This window comes from Eleutherodactylus coqui, chromosome 8 (genome assembly GCF_035609145.1).
Source record: "Eleutherodactylus coqui strain aEleCoq1 chromosome 8, aEleCoq1.hap1, whole genome shotgun sequence".
NCBI classification, from domain to species: domain Eukaryota; kingdom Metazoa; phylum Chordata; class Amphibia; order Anura; family Eleutherodactylidae; genus Eleutherodactylus; species Eleutherodactylus coqui.
The window spans coordinates 157,666,594-157,690,174 of NC_089844.1; the positions used below are offsets into that span (position 1 = coordinate 157,666,594).

At 47.9% G+C, this 23,581-nt stretch overlaps 1 protein-coding gene across 2 annotated transcripts; it reads left to right on the top strand.

Annotated features, from left to right (window-relative positions):
- The first annotated feature begins 5,469 nt into the window (after positions 1–5,469).
- CDIP1 (cell death inducing p53 target 1) lies at positions 5,470–21,659 on the top strand. 2 transcript variants are annotated; one of them, XM_066576757.1, is made up of 5 exons: positions 5,470–5,550; positions 12,406–12,506; positions 13,213–13,320; positions 16,324–16,615; positions 17,059–21,659. In XM_066576757.1, the coding sequence occupies exons 2-5, from the start codon at positions 12,422–12,424 to the stop codon at positions 17,168–17,170; spliced, it is 597 nt and encodes a 198-aa protein (XP_066432854.1). In that variant the 5' UTR covers positions 5,470–5,550; positions 12,406–12,421; the 3' UTR covers positions 17,171–21,659. The 2 variants fall into 2 exon arrangements, with proteins under 2 accessions (XP_066432854.1, XP_066432855.1); XM_066576758.1 differs by lacking the exon at positions 5,470–5,550 and adding an exon at positions 11,728–11,784.
- The last annotated feature ends 1,922 nt before the right edge of the window (positions 21,660–23,581 follow it).

Genomic DNA, 23,581 nt, shown 5'->3' on the forward strand with positions numbered 1-23,581 from the left:
AAATGTAATCGAGCGGCCGGGTCCTCATGCCACCCTCGTGGAGTCTGTTTCTCATGCCACCCTCGTGGAGTCTGTTTCTGACAGTTTAGTCGGAAGCATGCAGACCCGAAGCCTGCTGGAGGCTGTTTTGCTACCAGAAGTGAGCGCGGGAACAAACGGCCCGGGGGTCGAAAGGGGTGAGTATATCCTGTTTTTTCTGCTACTCCATTCCTTGCCACCCCTGCAGTACATGTGTCCTGCCTCTAGGGACAGAGGGGCAGCCCCAAAATCTGGAACTGTCTCACTGAATCCCAGATAGTTAGTAGACAAGGAGGAGTGTCCTGATCTCGTGGGGGGCAGCGTCCCGTCTACTCGTGTGATGTGATGAAAACAGCAACTTGGCCAACAGATTTTGCTATTCGGACTCTTGTGCTGCCAGTTTCTTGATCATGTCCTCTGGTACAGCATTGACCCCACCGATTGCGGCCTCCAGCTCGGCATGACCCACCTTGTGTTCCAGTGCCCGTTTGTCCGCTTTCTGCAAATAATATAGGGAAAGACATCTTCACTGCTGATGAACCTAAACATGTTATCTATTGCCAACCATGGAAACCAATGACCAGAGTCGGCCATATTAGCGTCACGTAGTCACTCAGAGGCTCCTCCCTCTCTCAGCGATCTGTTGTGTAGAATGTATTAGCTAAATTAAGGTGACCAGATTTTCCCAGGGTCAAAGCGGGACAGAGGGGTGTGGTCAGGGGCGAGGCTTATCACAACATATGATTTTATCTCTGTCCTTATAAAAAGTACAGGGTCATTTCAAAAATGACAGGGAGCGAATTCTGCAGCGTTTCTGCACCCAAAAACAGTCAGAATCCGTAGAATTGGTGTGGATTGGGACTGGAAATACTATGCAGCGCTCCCCCTCACCTCCTCCAAAGGATTCCCACTGTCAGCGCTCCCCGGCTTCTGGTTCCTAACCACCTGTAGTGGCCTCACCTGACCAGGCCGCCGGGGAGCACTGACAGCAGGAAGCCTTCGGCGGAGGTGAGGAGGAGCACCGCATAGTATGAAATCAGATATGCAGCTGACTTCCAGTCAAAATCTGCACCAATAATGCAGATTTTGACAGTTTTTTTTGTTGCAGAAATGCTGCGGAATTTGCCACAGAAACTTCTGCTGCGAACATTCCGCAGTATTTCTGACATGTATAAACATATCCTATGTCAGTTTGGGGTACACTGCCATGAGCAGAGCATCTTCAGTAATAATAGTGTCCCCTACATTAGCCCCAGTAGTAATCGTGACCCCCACAGTAGCCTCAGTAGTAATGGTGTCCCCTATATAAGCCCCAGTAGTAATCGTGACCCCCCCCCACAGTAGCCTCAGTAGTAATGGTGTCCCCTATATAAGCCCCAGTAGTAATCGTGACCCTATTAATAGTAATACTATTACAACTGTGGCTGATATAGAAGACACTATTACTAATAGTATCCTCTATATCGACCCAGTAGTAACAGTGACCCCCACAGTAGTCCCAGTAGTAATAGAGCCCCGCTGAAACCCATATACCTACCCTTCTTTTGATCTTCAGTGCGCTGCTACCCCTTTTCTCGGCGCTACTGTGGGCGGAAGTGTGTACACCTGCGACAGAGCCTCCTCCCTCTCTTCTCCTTCTGCAAAACCAAGGAGGAGAGGTGAGGGGAGGAAGATCCTGGATGCACACACTGCCGCCAGTGTGTGTATCTGGCAGTGGTGCCACTGAGTGATTACCAGCGGGGGAGCCGCAATCCCCCGGCTAGTAATCACCTTCATTGTGTTAAGACATCCCGAAAGCAGGAAGAAAGTGGGACAGACATCCCAAAATTGGAACAAATGGCTGTCCTGCTTGGGACACAGGGAAAGCAGGACTGTCCCACCTAAATCGGGATGTCTGGTCACCTAAGCTAAATGTTCTGGAGTTATATTGAATGGCCACTTTATCAGAGACTCCATCTAGTAGCGTGTTGGACCTCATTTGGTATTCAGAACCACAGTAATTCGTAGTGGCATCCATCCACAGGTATCAGAGGGGTGAGTCAAAAAGAGAACTTCCCCACACCATTACTTTACCTCTACTGGACTGACAGGAAGGGGTCATCAATTCATGCTACTTGTGCCAACTCTGACCTTCCCATTAGATTATGCAACAGAAATCTAGATTCATCTGACCAGGAGATGTTTTTTTGCTGCTCAGTGATCCAGTTTTTGCGCTGTTTTGTCCCCTACAGACTTGCCTTTTTCTTTCTCCTAGACACAACGATGCTGAAACTGGTCATCAGCTGTTATAGCTAATCAGCAAATTGTAGATTTGAACACGCTAGTTGGAGCCCCAGCGTTGTACTTGGCTGCTCCTGACTGTGCAGTACCTGTTGTACAGAATGATTCCTGACATCCTCCTCTGACCCCTTTCAGTGATGAGTTGTTTCCATCCACAGGATCCCCTTTCACTGGATGTTTTTCCCTCGATCACACCATTCTCGGTATACTATCCACACCATTGCACGAGAAACCCCCCAGCGGTTGAAATCCTTGCTCTGACTAGTCCAGCGGTTCTGAGACTGTATCACACATGGGAGGCTTAGATACCGCAGCTCAGTACTGTCCCCTGTAGGTTATTATATACTGTAGGTCACACTTCGCTTCTCATAAGCCATTGTCAGGGGTGTCCCACACCCCAGTGCTACTTATCCCCCTCTAGTCAGTGTAACACCTCCTCCAATAAGGGTGTGGTTTAGACACAGGGATTGGCGGTCTAGAAGATTTGGTCCCTCCCTGCTGACATATAAAGGTTGTCTATTCACGGATCCCTTGCTTATTGCCCCAGGACGCTGCGTTAGTAGAGGAACATGTTGGGATGGCTACAATTACTGGCTTGGTCCCCGGCTGCATTAGTGACTGGGCCGGGCTTTATAGGAGAGCTTATATGGACTCTAGTTACTTATACAGATAGTCCCCGACTTGCGAACATTCGACTTGCGAATTTCGCTAGATACGAACTATCTGTCCTGCACAGTATGATGTAATGCTATGGCATGACATCATACTGTGCAGGGACCGGGCAGGCTTCTATCAAGCCTGATAGCCTGTCCGGTCAGATCGCGGTTGCTAGGCAGCCGGGGGCCTTCTGAAAGGCCCTAGGGCTGTCTATGCAGAGCGCCTATCAAGCCGTGCGCTTGATAGGCACTCTGCATAGACAGCCCTGGGGCCTTTCAGGAGGTCCCCGGCTGCCTAGTAACCGCACAGCGTCCCGCGATCTTATCGTGGGACTCTGTACGGGCCCCCTGAACATCGGGTGCAGGCTGTTTCTTACAGTGGGCACCCAGCGGCAGCAGTTCCAACGAGCCGCGCCGCTTGTCAGTTCTGTTAACACTTTAAATACCGCTGTCAGAGCGGTATTTAAAGTGTTAACAGTTCCGATAAGCGGCGCGGCTCGTCGGAACTGCTGCCGCCGGGTGCCCGCTGTAAGAACAGCCTGCACCCGACGTTGTATGGAGCGGGATCCACCCGCGATCCCCTCCATACTACCATTTGTTCCGACTTGCGAACAGGCTCCTGGAACGGAACCTGTTCGTAAGTCGGGGACTAACTGTATTGTCAATACACATATATGTCATGATGGGATGAGACCGGTTATGTCCGGCTTCTCATGTCGGCCCTCATTTTAATTCAGATTTTTCTTTTGTTGGGTGTTTTTTATTTAAACCCAGTAAAGATGATATTTCAGGGATTACCATACAATAGTGCTAAAGCTCGAGGGTACTTAGTTGTTTGTAGATGCTCAGCACGAGATGTGGTCCCATGGGTCACACCATTGGGTCACACCATTTCTGTTGTTCTCTCTTACCAAGAATTGGACGTCCCTCAAACATTGATGAGAAGACCAGAACAAAATTGGTCCAGGAGGCCGACAGCAACATTAAAGGAGCTGCAGGAGTTCCTGGCAAGTACTGGTTGTGTAGAGCATCTCCCGTATTCTTCTTATGTCGGGGCTGTGGGGTAGGATGGCAAGATGGAAGCCTTTACTAACAAAGGAAATCATCCAAATCTGCTATGTTTTGCCAAAACCTCCATCAATTCTGCCAGACGTCTGTGGGAGAACGTGTTCTGGTCTGATGAGACAGAGGGGGAACTTTTTGGCCATAATGCCAAAAGGTATGCTTGGCACAAAGCCAACACTGCACATCACCAGAAGACCCCCGACCCACAGTGAAGATGGTGGGGGCAACATTATGTGTGGGGCTGTTTTTCTGCTGCAGGAACAGGGGCTCTAGTCAAGGTGGAGGGAATTATGAGCAGTTCCAAATATCAGTCCATTTTGGCACAAACACTTCAGGTCTCGGCTAGAAAGCTGAACATGAAGAGGAATTTCACCTTTTAGCTCAACTCTGACCCAAAGCAGATCTCCAAATCATCAAAAGAATGGTGGGCACTGACCATTAAAATGGGAGCCATGCCTGCAGTTACAAGCGCCGGCCACTACATGGTAGTTTGGCATGGAGACTTCCGCTCCGACCTCTGTGTTATTGCGGCGCTGGCAGCAGGCACCCGCACAGCTGATCGGTCAGGGTCCCAAGCCGCAGACCCCGGCCGATCAGCTATCGATGACCTACCTGATGATAGGACATCAATAGTATTTCACTGGAAAACCCCTTTAAAAGGGTTAGCAGCTCCGGAACTGTTGGGGGCGGGCGTCAGCTGTAAGAAACAGCCGTCACCTATGTTGTATGGAGCGGGATCGACCTGCGACCCCTTCGTACATACCCCGAACCTCCATGATGTAACTGTATGTCCTGCAGAGTTAAGCGGTTAAAAGGTCTGACATTGACGTGCAGGAATGCTGCCTTCCAATAGGTGGCGCTGCAGAGGTATTGTTCCATCTTGTCATTCGCATATTTCCCAGAGGAGCATGGGTGGCCTTACACCTTCTAGGTGTCTCTCTAAGGAGAAGCGATACCCTTGCTGACCCATCAGTGGCGCAAACACATTTAACCCTTGGAAAGCACCAGCTGCTTATTCAAATTGGTGAAAACCTGCATTCTGCCCACTTTGATGCCAGCTTTCATGCCCAGGACCACTTTAGGCCGGGCTACATTCAAATGTATTTGATTGTAGGGCATCATTGTCAGTGTGCTGACAGCACTAGTTCAGTGGACCAACCCCACTTAAACCCTTTGAATCACACTTTTGGGTGCCCATATTTATGCCCATTTTTTATTTTTTCGGCCATTTCCATCTGTGCCCCCTCAGGGCCTGCAGTATAACTTATTACAGTCAGTTCTCTTCATTAATACTCACGGGAAAACAAACCAAAAAGACATTTATTATGAGACCTTCAGCGGTGTACAATAAAGTTATTCAATGTACAAAAAAAAACCTTGTTAGCGAACGAGCCAGAGAGTAGCGAAGACAGGAAGTGCTGCGTGGGCTGCCGGGAGTTGTAGTGTGAGCCAGGAGGGGCGGGACTACAGCTCCCAGGGAGCAGTGCGCGCTGTAAACAGGAGCAGCAGAGGTAGAAGCAGCAGGGCAGAGGTGAGTGCGGGTGATGTGGGGGCGGCACCGGCTATTATTACATGCTCCCCACATATGTGATAATGTCCGGTCATCATTCTGTGTGTATTATGGCGGTGCTGTGGTATAGTTTCTGTATCTGCTCTGTCTTATGTCTCTGTAGTTTATATTTCTATTATATCTTCATAGAATTATTGTTATGGGAAATCCACCTACCAATCTGGTGGAACTACAACTCCCAGCATGCACTGATCTATATTATGTTGTAATATCATATTGTATTAATTGACTCTGCTGCATTGAGGCTTATTTAGCATTTTTCACCTATTTATGTGCTTGATTTTGCTCTTTATGGTGTAGAACACATCAGTTCTTAGATGGAAACCATCAGCAAGCAGGCTAGTGGCTGACTATGAACCCTGCCATGACTGCAGATAACAAACAGCAGCCCGCTGTCATCACAGCTTATCCATTAGATTCCCCTGCACATGCAGAGATACTATCCTCAGGGAAGGTTGTCAGTAGTTAGTGTGAACCTATCAGGGCATCAGCAGGCACGCACAGGCTTGGAACAAGAACAGCTTGCTGATGGTTTCCAACTCTACACTAAATAAAAAATGTGCAAGCAGAAATAAGCTAAAGCTAAATTACGTGGATGCTGGATTACAAAGCCAGAGGTGGAGCTGAACTGTAGTAGATGACTGACTGTTTCCAGTGATGACTGTCAGAATAGTGAGTGCAGCTCTGGAGTATAATACAGGATGTAGCTCAGGAGCAGTGCAGGATAAGTAATGTATGTACACAGTGACTCCACCAGCAGAATAGTGAGTGCAGCTCTGGAGTATAATACAAGATGTAACTCAGGATAAGTAATGTATGTACAAAGTGACTCCACCAGCAGAATAGTGAGTGCAGCTCTGGAGTATAATACAGCATGTAACGTGGGATCAGTACAGGATAAGTAATGTATGTACACAGTGACTGCACTAGCAGAATAGTGAGTGCAGCTCTGGAGTATAATACAGGATGTGACTCAGGATCAGAACATGATAAGTATTGTATGTACACAGTGACTCCACCAGCAGAATAGTGAGTGCAGCTCTGGAGTATAATACAGGATGTAACTTGGGATCAGTACAGGATAAGTAATGTATGTACACAGTGACTGCACTAGCAGAATAGTGAGTGCAGCTCTGGAGTATAATACAGGATGTGACTCAGGATCAGAACATGATAAGTATTGTATGTACACAGTGACTCCACCAGCAGAATAGTGAGTGCAGCTCTGGAGTATAATACAGGATGTAACTTGGGATCAGTACAAGATAAGTAATGTATGTATACAGTGACTCCTCCAGCAGAATAGTGAGTGCAGCTCTGGAGTATTACACAAGATGTAAATCAGGATCAGTGCAGGATAAGTAATGTATGTACACAGTGACTCCACCAGCAGAATAGTGAGTGCAGCTCTGGGGTATAATACAGGATGTAACTCAGCATCAGTACGGGATAAGTAATGTATGTACACAGTGACTCCACCAGCAGAATAGTGAGTGCAGCTCTGGAGTATAATACAGGATGTAACTCAGGATTAGTACAGGATAAGTAATGTATGTACACAGTGACTCCAGCAGCAGAATAGTGAGAGCCGCTCTGGAGTATAATACAGGATGTAACTCAGGATTAGTACAGGATAAGTAATATATGTACACAGTGACTCCACCAGCAGAATAGTGAGTGCAGCTCTGGAGTATAATACAAGATGTAAATCAGGATCAGTACAGGATAAGTAATGTATGTACACAGTGACTCCACCAGCAGAATAGTGAGTGCAGCTCTGGAGTATAATACAAGATGTAAATCAGGATCAGTACAGGATAAGTAATGTATGTATACAGTGACTTCACCAGCAGAATAGTGAGTGCAGCTCTGCAGTATAATACAGGATGTAACTCAGGATCAGTGCAGGATGAGTAATGTATGTACACAGTGACTCCACCAGCAGAATAGTGAGTGCAGCTCTGGAGTATAATACAGGATGTAACTCAGGATCAGTACAGGATAAGTAATGTATGTACACAGTGACTCCAGCAGCAGAATAGTGAGAGCCGCTCTGGAGTATAATACAGGATATAACTCAGGATCAGTACAGGATAAGTAATGTATGTACACAGTGACTCCACCAGCAGAATAGTGAGTGCAGCTCTGGAGTATAATACAGGATGTAACTCAGGATCAGTACAGGATAAGTAATGTGTGTACACAGTGACTCCACCAGCAGAATAGTGAGTGCAGCTCTGGAGTATAATACATGATGTAACTCAGGATCAGTACAGGATAAGTAATGTATGTACACAGTGAGTGCAGCTCTGGAGTATAATACAGGATAGGTAACAGTAATGGAGTGTGTGTTTCTCCTCTGCTGTGTCCTCTATCACCTTGTGCACAGAGCCCCCTGTGTGTCTGTCGGCTACAGGTACCGGTATGCGGTCGCTGACTGAACCTATTCTGGTTACGGCCTGAACTCTCCTGGTATAATGGTAAATACTGTGAGCGGACGTGCAGCCTTGTACAATGGGCCCTGTGTGTGACCCTGTCACCATAACAAACCCTCAGCTCTGCCCAGAATGGCGGGTTCTACCAGTTCTGTCCTTTTTTCTGCGTTGCTCTGGACACCCTAATGTCTGTGTATATGTGGCGATGTGCCCCTGCTGCCATATTGCTGCCTTGCTTTTCAGGGGTGTGGGACAGCTGGGTGACAACCCCTTGGGAGCTGGGGTGGGAAGTACCGCTTGTCACCCAGCTTTCCCAGTAAGAGATAAAGGGGGGAGGGGGCATGGGGGAGTAGGCTGGCACCACAGTCTGTAGAGAGCGCTCTACAAGGAAATCTATCCGTGTTGCCCCTAGCAACCAATCACAGTACAGCTTTCACTTTACCTCAGCAGTATAAGAAATAGCAACCAATCACAGCGCAGCTTTCACTTTACCTCAGCAGTATAATATATAACAACCAATCACAGCGCAGCTTTCACTTTACCTCAGCAGTATAAGAAATGAAAGCTGCGCTGTGATTGGTTGCTAGGGCCAACAAGGACAGATATCCTGTCAGAGCGCTCTCATAAGACTGTGGAGGCAGCCGACTTCTCTGCGTCCGACCCTGTAAAATAAAGCAAAGAGAAGGCCAACAATCGCAGTATGGACCCTTCACATTTCGGCGCAGGGCTCCTCTGTGTCCTCCTCTACCATCTGTCAGCCGCAGTGATACATCTAAAGACTTCTGTTTAGTTTATATTCATGGCTGCATTGCATTGTGGGAGATGTTGGGTTTTCCTCATCAGACTACTGTATGGGACTGGTATAAACATAATTGGCGTTTACAGAATATGCAGTCGTTGCCCCTGACGACCAATCAGATCTCCGTATAGCCATCTTGCGTCGGACATGTTTTGTATATTCCCAGTCACGTTGTGGAGATTATTACATATTCCTATTTGCATTCCCAGCTCGGTGCGGTGGATGTGAGTAGCGGTAAGTACTGACACGTACGTCCGTGGGGTTTGGATCTCGCCCCAACCCATGATACAGGACTCTGCCGTATTTGAACCTTCCAGGTTCATGTAAATGTGAAGCTATCCACAGGATAGGGGTTAACCATCTGACCGCTGGCGGCCCACCAGCCATAACAGCAGGGGTCCCGTAGGGAGCGGCAGTCGGTCATGTGACCACCACTCCATGGAGCGGCACTGCGCATGTTCGACTGACGCTTTATTCAGGTGAACAGGAGTGGCGTCAGCACCCGACACACCGGGCACATGCTGGGGCCCACTCCACTTGGTGACCAGGAACGGGTCACGGGGGCCCAGGCTGCAGGGTCGGGTACAGCCATCGCCCCCCTGATGTTAATGGGAAGCGTGCTTTTAAATTAAAAAAGAAAACCCACAGTCCATGCTCGCTCGCCGGCTGCTGTAACGGCACTGCGGTCCACCGCTCACTTCCGCGTTGTATGATCATGTGACCATTATCTGATCCCAGCAGCCCGTCTCCAGCCTCAAATGTTAGTAAGGCCGGGAATTTCCGCAGCGATCATGGGTCTGACAGCGGTACCCGGGGAATATTTTTTTATTACATACATGGGAATGTTGGGGACATTATTTCTGAAAAGGGGGCATTACTTTTAAAAGAGGGCAAACAGATGCATTAGTAGTGAATGTGGGCAAAAGGGGCAGTATTACAGAGTGGGGACATAGGTCATTATTGCCAAGTGGGGGCACTTTTACTGTCTGAGGGTCACTATAAGCAGCACTTACCATGTGTGGTCTACAGGGGACCCAAAAATGGTGACAGTACTACTTTGTAGGCTGTCACCGGTGGCGTTATTACTATCTCTGGTACTAAAGACGAGGTTATTGTGTAGAGATTTGTATAAAGTAGAGAAGGTACGAAAAAACTAGGATCCAAAGATGTCTGTATGTCAAAATCTGCAGATACAGGTTGTGGCTGGGATATATCATCATAGCGCTCTGGGCCAGATAGAGAAGAAAAGGAAAACTGAATGACTCCAGTCAGAGGGGACATAACCGGGGGTCACTGGATGTAACGGTACTGCAATCACATGCCGTATATACTTGAGTATAAGCTGAGTTTTTCTGCACAAAAAAAGGGGTAAAAAAGCCCCCCTCGGCTTATACTCGAGTGAGATTAAAAAAAAAAAAACCTCACTACTCACCTCTCAGCCGGCATCTGCGTCCCCGGCGGTGCGTCAAGCTGCTTCAGTCTTTGTGTATAGTAAAGTTCAGGACAGCACTACTCCACCATACCCTCAGGGTGGGACCAACCTTGTGCAAGCCACGGGGGGGATCTGGATCGCTAGACCCCAACACAGCACAGCCAGTGCTGTGTTGGGGTCTACAAGCTGCTTCAGTCTTCTCACCATTGTCATCTCCCTGGCTTGGTTTTGAAATCCCTGCCGTCAGCGCTGTGATTGGATCGAGAGCTTTGCCAATGTCATTCTGTATGGCTGTGATTGGTTTATCGAGCACCAGCTGTGATTGGCCGGCGCTCTATCCAATCACAGCGCTGACGGCAGGGATTTCAAAACCAAGCCAGGGAAATGACAGCGAGGAGAAGACTGAAGCAGCTTGACGCACCGCCGGGGACACAGACGCCGGCCGAGAGGTGAGTATTGCGGGGTTTTTTTTTACCTAGTATATACTCGAGTATAGCCAGGCTTATACTCGAGTCAATAAGTTTTACCAGTTTTTTGTGGTAAAACTTATTGACTCGGCTTATACTCAGGTCGGCTAATACTCGAGTATATACGGTATATAGACTGCAGCAGTGTAGTGCTGGTATCTACTGTTATAAGGCCACTCTATGCGCTGCTGCATGTCCACTGAGACTGCCGCCCAAGGGCTGCATGAACCTGGAGCCTGCAGGAGGACAAGTGATCCACGTTCTCGTGATTGGAGGGGGTCCCAATGGTCAGACCCCACCGATCTGATGGTTATCCCCTCTCCTGTGGATATCTTGGCACAGTTACTTTATTCTTTGTGTTTGAATTATTGATAATTTATAAGATCTCTGCTCACAGAGGATTGTCTACCCTGGATACAATGTAGCATATCCTCAGCAGTGAGAGGTATGAAGTCAAGACAGCCTTTGGATAGAAACAAGAATATCCTGTTCACTGATTGCAAGCAGAGATCTGGAAATATAAGTTCTTAGGAAATGAGAAATGTGTCGCCTGGATAACGATTACTGTTAGTGCAGTCAGATGTGAACATACCATTGTAGAGCAGGGGGCTCTATGTGCAGCTGACAATGGGTTAATCATAGATTGATCATTAAAGGGGTTGTCCCATTAAAGACATTAATCCCCTATATACAGTACTAGCTGATATACCCGGCTTTGCACTGAGTTACTGCTGTTTAAGTGTTGTTCGCATGGAAAATTTCAAGAAGTCAAGGTTACTTAAGAGTAACCAAGAAATAAAATCTGTATACACATAGAGGAGCGTTAGATTCTTCTCAGGCTGCATGTACCTATGTCCCTCTGCAGAATGTGCCACCCCTCCCACTTTTTTCACTTAGGAACTAAAGAATGCTCGCGTCAAACATTACATTGGGGTACACTTACTTTTGCAATCAGTATTGAATTTTCGAGTTGTGACCCCTTTACTTTTTCTTTTTAGAACCTAAAGAATGCTCCTGCCAGATTTCATGTTTGTGTGACACCGGGAAGTTAGAGAAGTAGTGGTGAGTCAGCCAGTGAGGGCTGTCACCTGGATGGATGGATGTCTGACTGCTGGGACCCCCAGCGATCCTGTGCCCGGCACATGGAGATTGAAGCATTCAGTAATCTCTACCTGTCCCATAGAAGTGAAGGCAGCGGTGGTCTCACGTGTGCACCGCCACAACATTCACCTGGAGAATCCGGCTGAGCCGTCTTGGGATCGCTGGGGATCACAGCGGTTGGACATTTTCCGGTTTCCTGCGGACAGGGAAGATATGTCTATTATGGGAAAAGTCCATTTAAATCCCTTTCTGCTCTCCATGAAGATGGCAGGAGGTTGTGGTTGGCACTGCTCCTTGGGTACATGTGGGCACTCCTTCAGTATGGAAGCTGACACCGGGGTGTGGCCATATACCCCAGACCAACATTGGGGGGTGGGGGAGGGACCAACGGAAGGGTTTCTGTATACAGCCGGGGTAACCAAAGATGTTTCTCCATAGCATCCAACAGGGCGGACTGCGGCTGCAACTTCCTGTCCTCGGTTACAGATTGAAGAGCAGCTCTGGAGAACAAACTGCGTCTCTCACGTGTCACATATCAGACAAGATCATTTTTAAATTAATTTGTCTTTTCTTCATTCCCAGATCCATCCGCTAAGTAATGGCGAGTGACCCTCCCCCTCCGTACCCCGGGGGCCCGTCCGCTCCGCTGCTGGAGGACAAGCATGGATCACCCAGCAATGAAGGTACATGATGGTCACTGGGCACCTCCATGGCGTTGTATCTTCAGCTATGAGTTGGCGCAGACTTCACTATCATGCATGGTATATAGACTATAGTACATTGTCTGGGCAGTGAGTGACCGCACCCCCTCGGCCAAGCCCCTCCCACTTTTCTTGAAAGTGTCAGGTGCAAAACAGGCGTGCGCCTAAATTTGTGGCTTCTTTTTCTACCCAAATTCTGATAGATAGTAAGGCTGTATGCACGGGGAACAGGTTGGCCTCATGTCCAACCTAATACCTCTCACAGCTGAGGGTTTGTTACAATGTATCCAGATAGGACAATCCTCTGCGATGAACACATCCTGGACTTCAGACTGATACATTGTAACTATCAGGACAGAAAAGAGAGCTTGTCTAGACAGGGTACATTGTAACGCACCCTCAGCTGTGAGATGTATTAGGTCAGGATGGGATTTCTGATACCGGGATGTCCCCATTCACTGACCGCAAGCAGGATATAGTATCGCTAGTATTTTCTTCACTTAAGGCCGCCTGCAGACGAGCGGGTCGGATCCGGCAGCGAGAATTCTCGCCGCGGGACCCGACCCGAGAGCCTGCAGGGACGCGCGCGTACTCACCCGCGCCTGGCGGCCCCGGCTCTTTCATTTCTGCCCGTGTGCAGGTGGCCTTAGATGAATTTTACAAGTGTGGTATGTTTCTTGTTTTTTAGATAACAGACAACCCCCGGGGGCCTACCCTCCCAGCGTGCCAATTGTACCCCCAGATTGCGGACCCCCTCCTTATGATGCAAATCCCGGTTATATTGCCCCAAGCCCAGGTAAGAAAATTTCAGGCCCAGGTGAGAAGACATGTAATGCACAAGATATGCCACGAGAGTCCCGCCTCTTAGACCTGCAGCTACCCCCAACCAACTCCACCGCCTCATTGGCTGGTTTACACTGTCTCCGTAACTCCCATAGAAGTGAGTACGTGTTACGTAACAGCGTTGCGCTGCCCTCTCAGCTGCTTCTATACCCCCTGCCACTGTTACAGAGGGGTAGTGCCTTCTTGGCCATCATCAGATGAGATAGGAATACTTCTTTTAATCCCTTCCCGCTATATGATGTACATTTACATCATGCAGCATATGTATGAAGGGAGATCGTGGAGCGACCTCTCCTCATACAGCGCGGGCGTCAGCTGTTTATTACTGCTCACACCAGCGGGCAATAGCTGCAATCAGCCATGCAGCTGATCTTGGCTATTAACCCTTTAAATGACGCTGTCAATTCTGACAGCAGCATTTAAATCCCCCGACCAATGTTTGGGGGGTCCCCTGCGGGTGGCATGGGTTCTTCTGAAAGGCCCCAGGGCTGCCTTAGCGGACTGCCTATCAAGCCATCCCCGTGTGGTGGCTTGATAGACTGCCTGTCAGATTTCAGTATGATGTAATGCTATGGAATTACATCATACTGCAGGAGCGATCAAAGCATCGCTAGTTGTGGTCCCCTAGGGGGGCTAAAAGAAAAGTAAAAATAAGATCAATAAAGTTTTACTAATTGTGGAAAAAAAAGTATTAAAAGTTTAAATCCCCCCTCCCCCCCCCCCCTTTTGCCATATCTATAATAAGAAAATCTAAATCCTAAAACAAAAATACATATTTGGTATCACCGCGTCTGTAAAAGTCCGATCTATTAAAGTAGTGCATTATTTATTCCACACGGTGAACGTCGTCCGAAAAAGACCGCCAGAAATGCACTTTTTCAGTCGCTCTGTCTCCCAGAAAAAATGCAATAAAAAGTGATCAAAAAGTTGCATGTATTCCAAAATGGAACCAATGGAAACTAAATCATGTACGTCACAAAGTGAGCCCCGCACAACAATGTCAGCGGGAAAATTAACAAGTTATTGTGCGCAGAAGATGGCGGCAGAAAATAATTTAAAAAAATTAAATGTCTTTGAAAAAAAAAAACAAGTACTACAGCAAAAAAAAAAAATATACAAGTTTGGTATGGTAGTAATGGTACGGACCCGTAGAATAAAGTTGTTGCAGTTTGTGCGCCATAGAAACAAGACGCACTGAAAGATGGCGGAACGTCTTTTTTTTTTTTTTCATTTTACTCCATTTAAAAAAAAAATTCTAAGTTTTTCAGTACATTATACGGTACAGTAAAAGGCACCATAGAAATATACAACTCGTCCCGCAAAAAACAAGCCCTCCTACAGCGACGGCGATGGATAAATAAAGGAGTTACGATTTTTTTAAAAGGCGGGAGGAAAAAACGAAAATGGGGGGAAGAAAAGGGCCGCGTCATGAAGGGTTTAAAGGGGCTTTCCAAAGCAGCACTGCACAGAAAGTGAAGCATGGTAGATAAAACCTTCGGGTGTCCGCTACTGCGTGGGGTCACGCTGCCTTGTAGGTGGTCCTGAATCAGAGACCCTCCTCGATTACCCCTATATGTTCTAATAGAACCTATAGAAAACGTTTGACTTTGTTCCAGCACAGAGCCAATAGCTCATGAGTGGAATGTGTGGAGGCGGGGAATATCGGATGGCCAATTAGCTTAATTGATGATTACATAGAAACCTGTGTAAGGGTGCCCGTACATGCTGCCGCTGATCCATAGTAACGGCTTATGTACAGGCGCCCTAAGGGTTCTTGACACCTAGTGTATTTTGGTGCGGACGCTCGCCAAATCCGTAGCATATTTTGCACTGTGGTTGGCACAGAATATCCACACCATTTTTGTTACGTATGAAGGTACTCTTAAAGGGCCACTGCACCACCTGAAGCACCATAAACGAAGTCGAGGGACCAGGGAGTCCGAGGAGGGTATGTGCTATACTCACCTATTCCTGGGACGGCTCTGTGCGCTCATGCCGTTCATCTCTATGAGAGGCGTGCATGCCCAGCCTTCTGGAAAGGGTCATGCTGGTGGGCACGCGCCAACTTCGTGGGGACACCGCATGGATGACTGGGTGAGCATAAAACATACCTCCCCGAACTCCCCGTTCCCTCACCGTCGAGTTCCGTAACTTAGTTCATGCTGTTCACTTTAAAGGATTTTCCCAGCAAAGATCCTGGATACGGGAAACGCCAATATATCCGGCTCCACGGACAACAATCAGGCCCTTACAATCCATATACTGACGCCATCACACACACCCTGCCGGCAGGGAGTAAGGACATGGTAGTCTGAGACACGTGTGCGATGACGTCAGTGTGTGGGTATTAGTGACCTCACTGTGCAGATGGATACTTCCTGTCTGCTTGCAGGATCCGCCCACCGGATATAGTGGATTCATCTACGGGATAAATGTCTGACTGCTGCCCCCCCCCCTCCCCCCACTGATCCGGACACCGGCACACCCGAATACCTCACGTAAATTGGAGGGGTGGTGCGCAGGCGAAACTACTATTCCATTCACTTTTAGAGATGCCATTTTTGGGATCACTGAGGGTCCCAGTGGTTGCCCCCTCTAAGGGGCTGCTCACATTATGTTATTAATGTCTATTTAGCATATACATTAAAAGAGTATACAAATACCATGTTTTCCTGAAAATAAGACCCTGTCTTATATTAATTTTTCCCCAAAAGGGACACAGCGTCTTATTTTCAGGGGATGTATTATAATACCTAGCAGGCACCGTCCGGGCCCCTCCCGCTGGTCTCCGCAGTTCCGGGCAATCTTGCTTGCAGTTCTCAGTGCCGACAAAACATCGTTTGCTGGTAAACTCCGCCTCCAGCAAGCGATTGCTCTGTTTGGTTCTCACTCAGCCAATCACAGCCATTCAGTGCAATGATAACTAGTAAATTAACTCTTTCTTCTCCTCCTCCAGGTTACTACCCCCCACCTGGGCCTTATGCACCTATGGGCTACTACCCACCTTCTAATTACCCTTATCCTCAGCAGTTTCCGTCTCCTGGGGCACATGGCACTACAGTCATTGTGCCACCTAGTGCCAGCACAGCCTCTGCCACCACTACAGTCACCGTCCTGCAAGGAGAAATATTTCAGGGCTCTCCAGTACAGACAGTGTGCCCACATTGCCAGCAGCCCATCATCACCAAGATCACCCATGAGATTGGGCTGATGAACGTACTACTGTGCTGCTTCTGCTGCTTTGTAGGGTAAGTGTGGACAGCCAGTGGTCTGGGGAAGCTGGATAGTCTGTACATACACATGGTTGTGCAGAAGTCAGGAAAAGCTGGGTAGTCCATACATACAGATGGATGTGCAGAAGTCAGGGAAAGCTGAGTAGTCCATAAATACAGATGCTGGATGGTGCAGGGGACTGGGAGAACTGAGCGTTGCAAACATACGATACTCGTACAAGCTGTGCAGGGATCTGGGAAGAAAGCTGGGCAGTGCGTGTATACGGAGGGTGCAAAGCCTGTGACGGTGTATGAAGGCAGGCTGTGCAGAGACCTAGGAAAGCTGGGTAGCGTTAGCCTTGTTTGTTGTGGTTTGACTTAAGAGCCTATGATATTTCCTGGAGATCTTTGCTTTCTCCTCACTCTGTGAACATTTTGGGGTGTGAATACTTTTACAGCTTCCTCCTATGGTGTTTCAGGTGTGACCTGGGCTGCTGTCTCATCCCCTGTATGATCAACGACCTCAAAGACGTGACCCACACCTGCCCCAACTGCAAGGCTTACATCTACACCTACAGGAGGATGGGCTAAGGAAGACCCCCGGTGCCACGTCTCGTCCATCGCATTTCGTCCTCCGTCCGCACATCAACACTAAGACGCTGTGAATTCTCTTCTCCTTAAGACTGGCTACACTGAAGGAAGAATTCATGTCAGACTGCTGTTTAGAGTGTCTCCCCCTGGTGGTCGGCATGGAATAACACATGTAATGCTTATTAGGAATTCTCACACAATGGGGGGGTGCAATGTGTCATAATAAACACCGGCCCACCTACCGCTCCCAATGACCTCTCTGGGGGGCGTGAAGCTATGAAGGCTAGATGAAAGTTCTGTAGAGCTTAGTATATGCTATGAATCCGTTAACTCTTTAAGCCCCATTTTGGCTACCTCAGATATAAATGGCATTGGGTTCCATGAAGCATGATACTCTGAAGGATGAAGGGAGGCGCTATCCCTTACGCAGCACGGTCTGTGAGGCAGATAGGTCGGTCATCCCTCTTCGGGTAGTGGTCCTGGCTGCTATTAAGGGCTGCTATCTCTTGTAGTGTCTCCATTTAGGTGTAAGATACCCCTAGTGAAGCAATGTGCCAGTCAACATCTGGGATAATCTATGACCTGCCATCTCCGTTGTAACAAGCTCCTCCCTCCAGACTCTACGCAGGAAGTTCTTAAGGAGTCCGGTGTATGCTAATGAGGACTTGCTCTGGAGAGGGGGGCCCTAATTTATGCGCATATGTGGCTTTATTCCAGCCCCTAATTGGCTGTATAATGTAGCCTTAGGTGATGACGTCTTTTAAAGGGACTCTCCACTTAAAGGGTTTGTCTCATCAAGACAAATGCTTCTTCCAGTCTAAACAGGTCCAACAAACTGATAGCGACTCGTTGTTAGCTGGTGTCTGTGCTTGTGACTAGTGGGGGGCATTCCTTTAAAATGCCCATGTACCCTACTAGGGTATAGAAAGGGGGTCTCTTCATAACCCCTTTTTGTTGTCAAAAATCTGATTAATAGAGCCGGGAATTCTAGTTTGGTTGCTAGGGAGATGATGCTTGACTACCCCATACAAGGATAGGGCTGTCATGGAATGTAGTCATGGCAGTCCGTTTGTCTCCAGTTTCCCTGCGCTGTTCCTGCCTCTTGCAACTGTGTTATTAATCAGATTTTTCTAAAGGTGGGAGAAGAAGCTTTCTAAGGAGATCGGACCTAGGGGAATCATCTCCTTGGAGGGTGTCCATACCTTGCAAGTCTCTTAACTAGAAGCACTAACACTTTAGCCTAAGCATCTTGTAAAACTAGAAGTGACAAATCCTACATCCCCCCCTCCCTTGCTGCAGCCCATGGCACATTCCCTCTGAGACTGCATCCACCTACTGCCTTGGTCCGTCCTTCCCTCTCTGGAATGTTCCATTACTTTGCATCTTATGGGGGGGATCCACTCTGCTTTCATTGACTCGTTAGCCTAGTATAACATTGTATATATAACGGACTGTCTTGGACCTCGCTTCTGTGGCCTGTTACTCTGTACAGAATAGGGTTGCGTTGCTCGGGGACTCTGCGGCGGTTTGATTCTCAGCGTCTTTCTATCTGTATATCGTGAAGCTATGTGAATCCGTGAGAGCCGGCGTCGGGTACAATGGATTGCGTTCTAATTTTCTCAGGTTTGCTGATCTATAGCCGTGTGTAAGGTTTGTACATTTCGCTGCTTTGCGGAAATTTTTATTCCCCCCCCCCCCCCCCCAAGTTGTAATTGCTGCTGTACCCCTTCTCATGAAAGTGACAATGTCAAAGGGGTTGGACCAAGATTACAAGTCATCCCGTATTCACAGGATAGCGATAACTGGCTGATCAGTGGGGGCCTCACTGCCGAGACCCCCGCGTCCCGTTCTGCTGGTCACTACAGGGGTTACTTCTTCCCCCGCAGTGGCATCAGCATGAAGGGAGCGCTGGCCAAGCATGCGTGGTCCGCACTCCATTGCAGTGGGGCTGCTGAAAATACGCAAGCGGGTGCCACTTTGTATATCTGCAGTCCCACTCAAAGTGAATTGGGTGCTAGCGTGCCTGTGGTCTAGCTCTCCATTCACTGTCCTCACTGTGGGGGGCGCAGTAACCCTGCAGTGTGGGGGACAAGGGACCCCCTGATCTCTAGCTCAGCAGTGAGACCTCCCCGAACTGATCAGTAACCGATCCTGTGGATAGGGGATGAGCTATAATTCTGGTACAACCCCTTTAAAGGCATTTTCCAGTTCTAAGTAATTTAAAAACTATCTTCATAGGCCATTGATAGCGGATTGGGACAGAGCTGCCCCCGAGACCCTCGCCGATCAGCTGCTCTCTACATTGTGCAGTGGCACAGCATTAATTGGAGTGGGAGCTGTGCTTGCAGTACCACACTGGGCCACTGCACTTTGTATGGAGCTGTCTGCTTCCAGTGGCCCAGTGAACAGCTGATTAGTGAAGGTCTTGAGAGCCAGGCTCCTAGCAATCAGCTATTGATGGCCTAGCTTGAGGAGAGGTCTTCAATTAATTAAAGCTGTTACACCTCTTTAAACACCCTTTTATAAATGCCAGTAATCTGGCACGAGTATTTGTTTCCCCGATTGCTGGCCTGTGATAATACAAACTTAGCTGACAAAGGAGCAAGCGCTCCTTCACAGGCTGGTTCTGGCTTTTGCCTTGGGCATCAATATGCTCCCTTGTTGGCAGCACACCCTCCCAGGTAGACAGCGGCTGTGCTGGTGATGAATGCATTCTGCATGGGGACGATTAATCGTAACACATGGGCGGTAATCTGCCTGTGTGCCCATTGTTGGCCACTCACTAACTAATGTGTTGGGCGACGCTCATTACCAGGGATTATCCGCACCCGCAGGCTATGCTCACACTGAGCTAATCCCAGGGGGTGGCAGTCAGAATCCACAAGGTTGCTGGAGATGTCGGCCAGATCTGCTGCTCCTGTGGATCCACATCCAGCCCAATCATTGGGGTAAAGACACGTCACGGCGTGGATGTTCGGATGCAGAATCCGTGGCCAATGGTGTCGTCACTTAGTTTGCTCCGCACTGTGGATTTACAATCCACTCATGGAGAAATCCTCGCCGTATAGATTACGGTGATCTCCGTGCCGGAGCTTCTGTGTGAGTACAGCCTTAGTGACTAATCAGGGGCGAGGCTCTGGAAGGCTCCTCAATCATGGAGAGTTCTGCCACTTTTAATGTACTTTGTGGGAGACGTTTGCTGCAAGGAACAAATTTTACAATATTTTGCTCTCTGTTCCATGCTGCACTAAAAAAAGGGAGGTTATGTAGGGTGGCAGGAGGGGCATAGCTGCCCCATTTCAACACACATATATAATCTATGCCAGAAGTCTACTGCAGCCGACACAGATACCATAGATGAGCATGGAGGGGCTGAGGTGTGCCCAATACATGGGGGCATATGTAACCTCTATAGCTTTGTTTCAAATCCCTGTCTTAATAAATTCTCATGTTTCCACTTCTTCAGGATCGCAGCTTGCTGTCAGTGACTAGAAACCGACACTAAAACGTGGCAACAGCATGCAAAATACATTTACTATCAGAGGTATACATACCTATAATCAATACTCTAACCACATTCAATAAGGTTCTTGGTATATAATGTGATCAAATCATATTGGCCCATCTACAACGTCCAGGTGACCAACCTATCAGATGGATCCTAACGCTAATACCAGGTGGTTTAATCTGAACCTGGGAAAGATGGGTACCTACCTTACAGAATTCTCCTCTCTTGGGACTAAGCCTATAAATAAAACCAGGGAGGGTAGGATGGCATTTATATGGTCCAATAGGAGGAACAGAAGGTAAATGGGCGGCGGGCATGTATGACCAGGTGAAGGCAGCCAAAACCTCACAATATTTGGGAAAAAAAAGGATAAAATAGATCAGCACTTCCCAATAGAAATCCATAGGTTCAGGTTAAATCAAGGCTGCAATATACAACAGCCTGCAAAATGCATTTACTATCAGAGGTATACATACCTACACCCAATACACTAACCACATTAAATAATGTTCTTGGTATACAATGTGATCAAATCAGTGACTAGAAACAGACTGAACGCACAGCCGCATCGTGTTCAGCTGACAGATGGCTGGTTAGAAGTGAGACAATCCCTGTATTTCCGGATCAGTAGGAAGGATTCAGGACGCGTTTTCAGCCTTGTGTTCCCATTCACTTACAGCAAGCAGGGCGATGGAGTGTGGATACAAAGTAACTTGGCAGGACTTTTTGTTGCCCTCTCTTCATACAAGTGGACTCCCCTGCCAGTAGTTAGGCTTCTACTCCTCTGCTGGGCGGCAGATTTCTCAATCGCGTTATGACATCACCAGCAGAATAAGCGGTCAAATAAAACGGTTAGGTTTTGCCAATGTCTCCCTTGTGACTTCGTCCCCGGCCGTGCCGCGGTTGTGGCGACGGATTCTCGTGACTGTGAACATGGTTTATTTAATAGGCGGTTAAATCATTAAACCACTACTGACCTTACGACTCCGTTATCTTATTGTCTCCTGTGTATCGTAGTCATTCCACAGCTGGGAAGGCTGGGTGATCGCATTCATGGCTGTGCTACATGGTGGTTGGCACCCAGCTTACCTAGAGTCCTGAATGACTGCTTAGCTATAGTGATGTAATGCTGCTGGTTCTAGGAAAGCTGGGTGACTGCTCCTTTTGAGTTATACTGGCGGCCGCTTTAGCCTTTTGGGTCCCTTTTTTCGTGATCTGTTTTAGGAGCAGGAAGACAGAATCCAGTGGCCGACCGGATCCGCCTTGTGATAGGCCAGTGTGTAAATGGATGCTCTTTGATTGATTTCCATGAAAATCCTGGGGAAAGCAGCGAGAGGCACCAAATAATCTGACAGTGATGTAAGAACACCTGTAATTGGTGGGGGTTTTTTGTTCCTGGTGTGAAGGCCCATTTACAGACAGAGAATCTTTCAAACGATTGAAAGTTTTAGTGATCATTTTGCATAAAGTGTTAATGCAAAGGAATGTCCATTAAACACTTTATCATCTTCATTTGCATGTAAAAGGGCCCTTTGGGAGCTGTTTGCAGAGCCCAGCATTCTTGCTGGGGCTGCGCGACGAATACAATGTAATCTCCCAGCTCCTGCTGAGAACACAGCATGTGGTCTCCTGGAGAGATATTTTTATCTCTGTGGCTGAACGATGGATTTTAAGTGCACCTTAAAATCATCGTTCAGACAAAAAGTGCCCGATGCCGCGTTTACATGCAACGATTATTGCTCATTTGAACAAATTTTGAGTGAATTGTGTACATAGACCTTAAGCTAGTAGGGTTTGTTAACTACACCATTCACTTCCATTGCAGTGTACACTGCCATGGAATAACCGCATGAAGCTTTGGGGGAGAACATAGCCCTCACATGCCATACAGTGTGTTGCTACCATAGAATGTTTGGCATTGAAATCAATGGGAACCACTTGTGATCCTTTTACAGACAAAAATTATCGCTCAAAAGCAACCTTTTAAGCAATAATCATTGCATGTAAATGTGCCCATCTTTCACTTTTCTACCAAACAATGATTTTATGTTCAGCATAAAATCCATTGTCAGAAGAGCTGATAGCAGGGACTTCACAGGGTGTTCTCCGTGGGAAGCACTGATAACATTGTCTCAGCTGTCAGCCCCGCGGCAGAACACAGGGAGTGTATTCAGAGAACAGACCACCCGCTGTTCTCCGAAAATAGCTCCTGGCGGCTCACAGGCATTAGCACCAATTAGTAGTTTATGCAAAATGATCGCTCGAAAGCCAACTTTTGAGTGATCATCTTTGTGTGTAAAAGGGCCTTTACTCGCACAAGCTCACAGCAGTGATGCCAATTTGAATCAAAAATGAATAGTTTGAGTGAAAAGAAAACAAAGCTAGCAAGCGCGATACTGTGGCGGAGTTTGTGAGTCTTGTGTGCGCCTGTAGCTCAGTGCTGGAGTACATCGGTGAGCCCGCTGATGCTATAGTCAACCTGCAGTTCATGCATTTTTCACACACGTGATAATTAAAGGTTTCAATAAGTAAAGGACACCACATGACAGTTGCATCTACATGTGAGGGCGGCGAGTCCCCCGACACATCAGCGCACAAAGACATAAGGATTTGAGTGGGCTGTAGTTAGTGGATAGGAAGAGGTTAACGGCTGACCGTGTAATACAGGGTGGGCACAGAGAAGGAGCCCCACACTCTTATGAAAGCTGTCCTACGGAACATCTGACCTTGTCCCTAGCAACCAATCACAGCACAGCTTTCACTTTACCAGCAGTATAAGGCCGTCTGTATACGAGCGGATTTGAACTGCGGAATCTGGGGCGGCGGCCGCCCCCAGAATCCACAGCAAGTGCTGCCCATAGCATGCCGTGGCAAAGTGATTTTTCATGCACGAGTAGAAATCA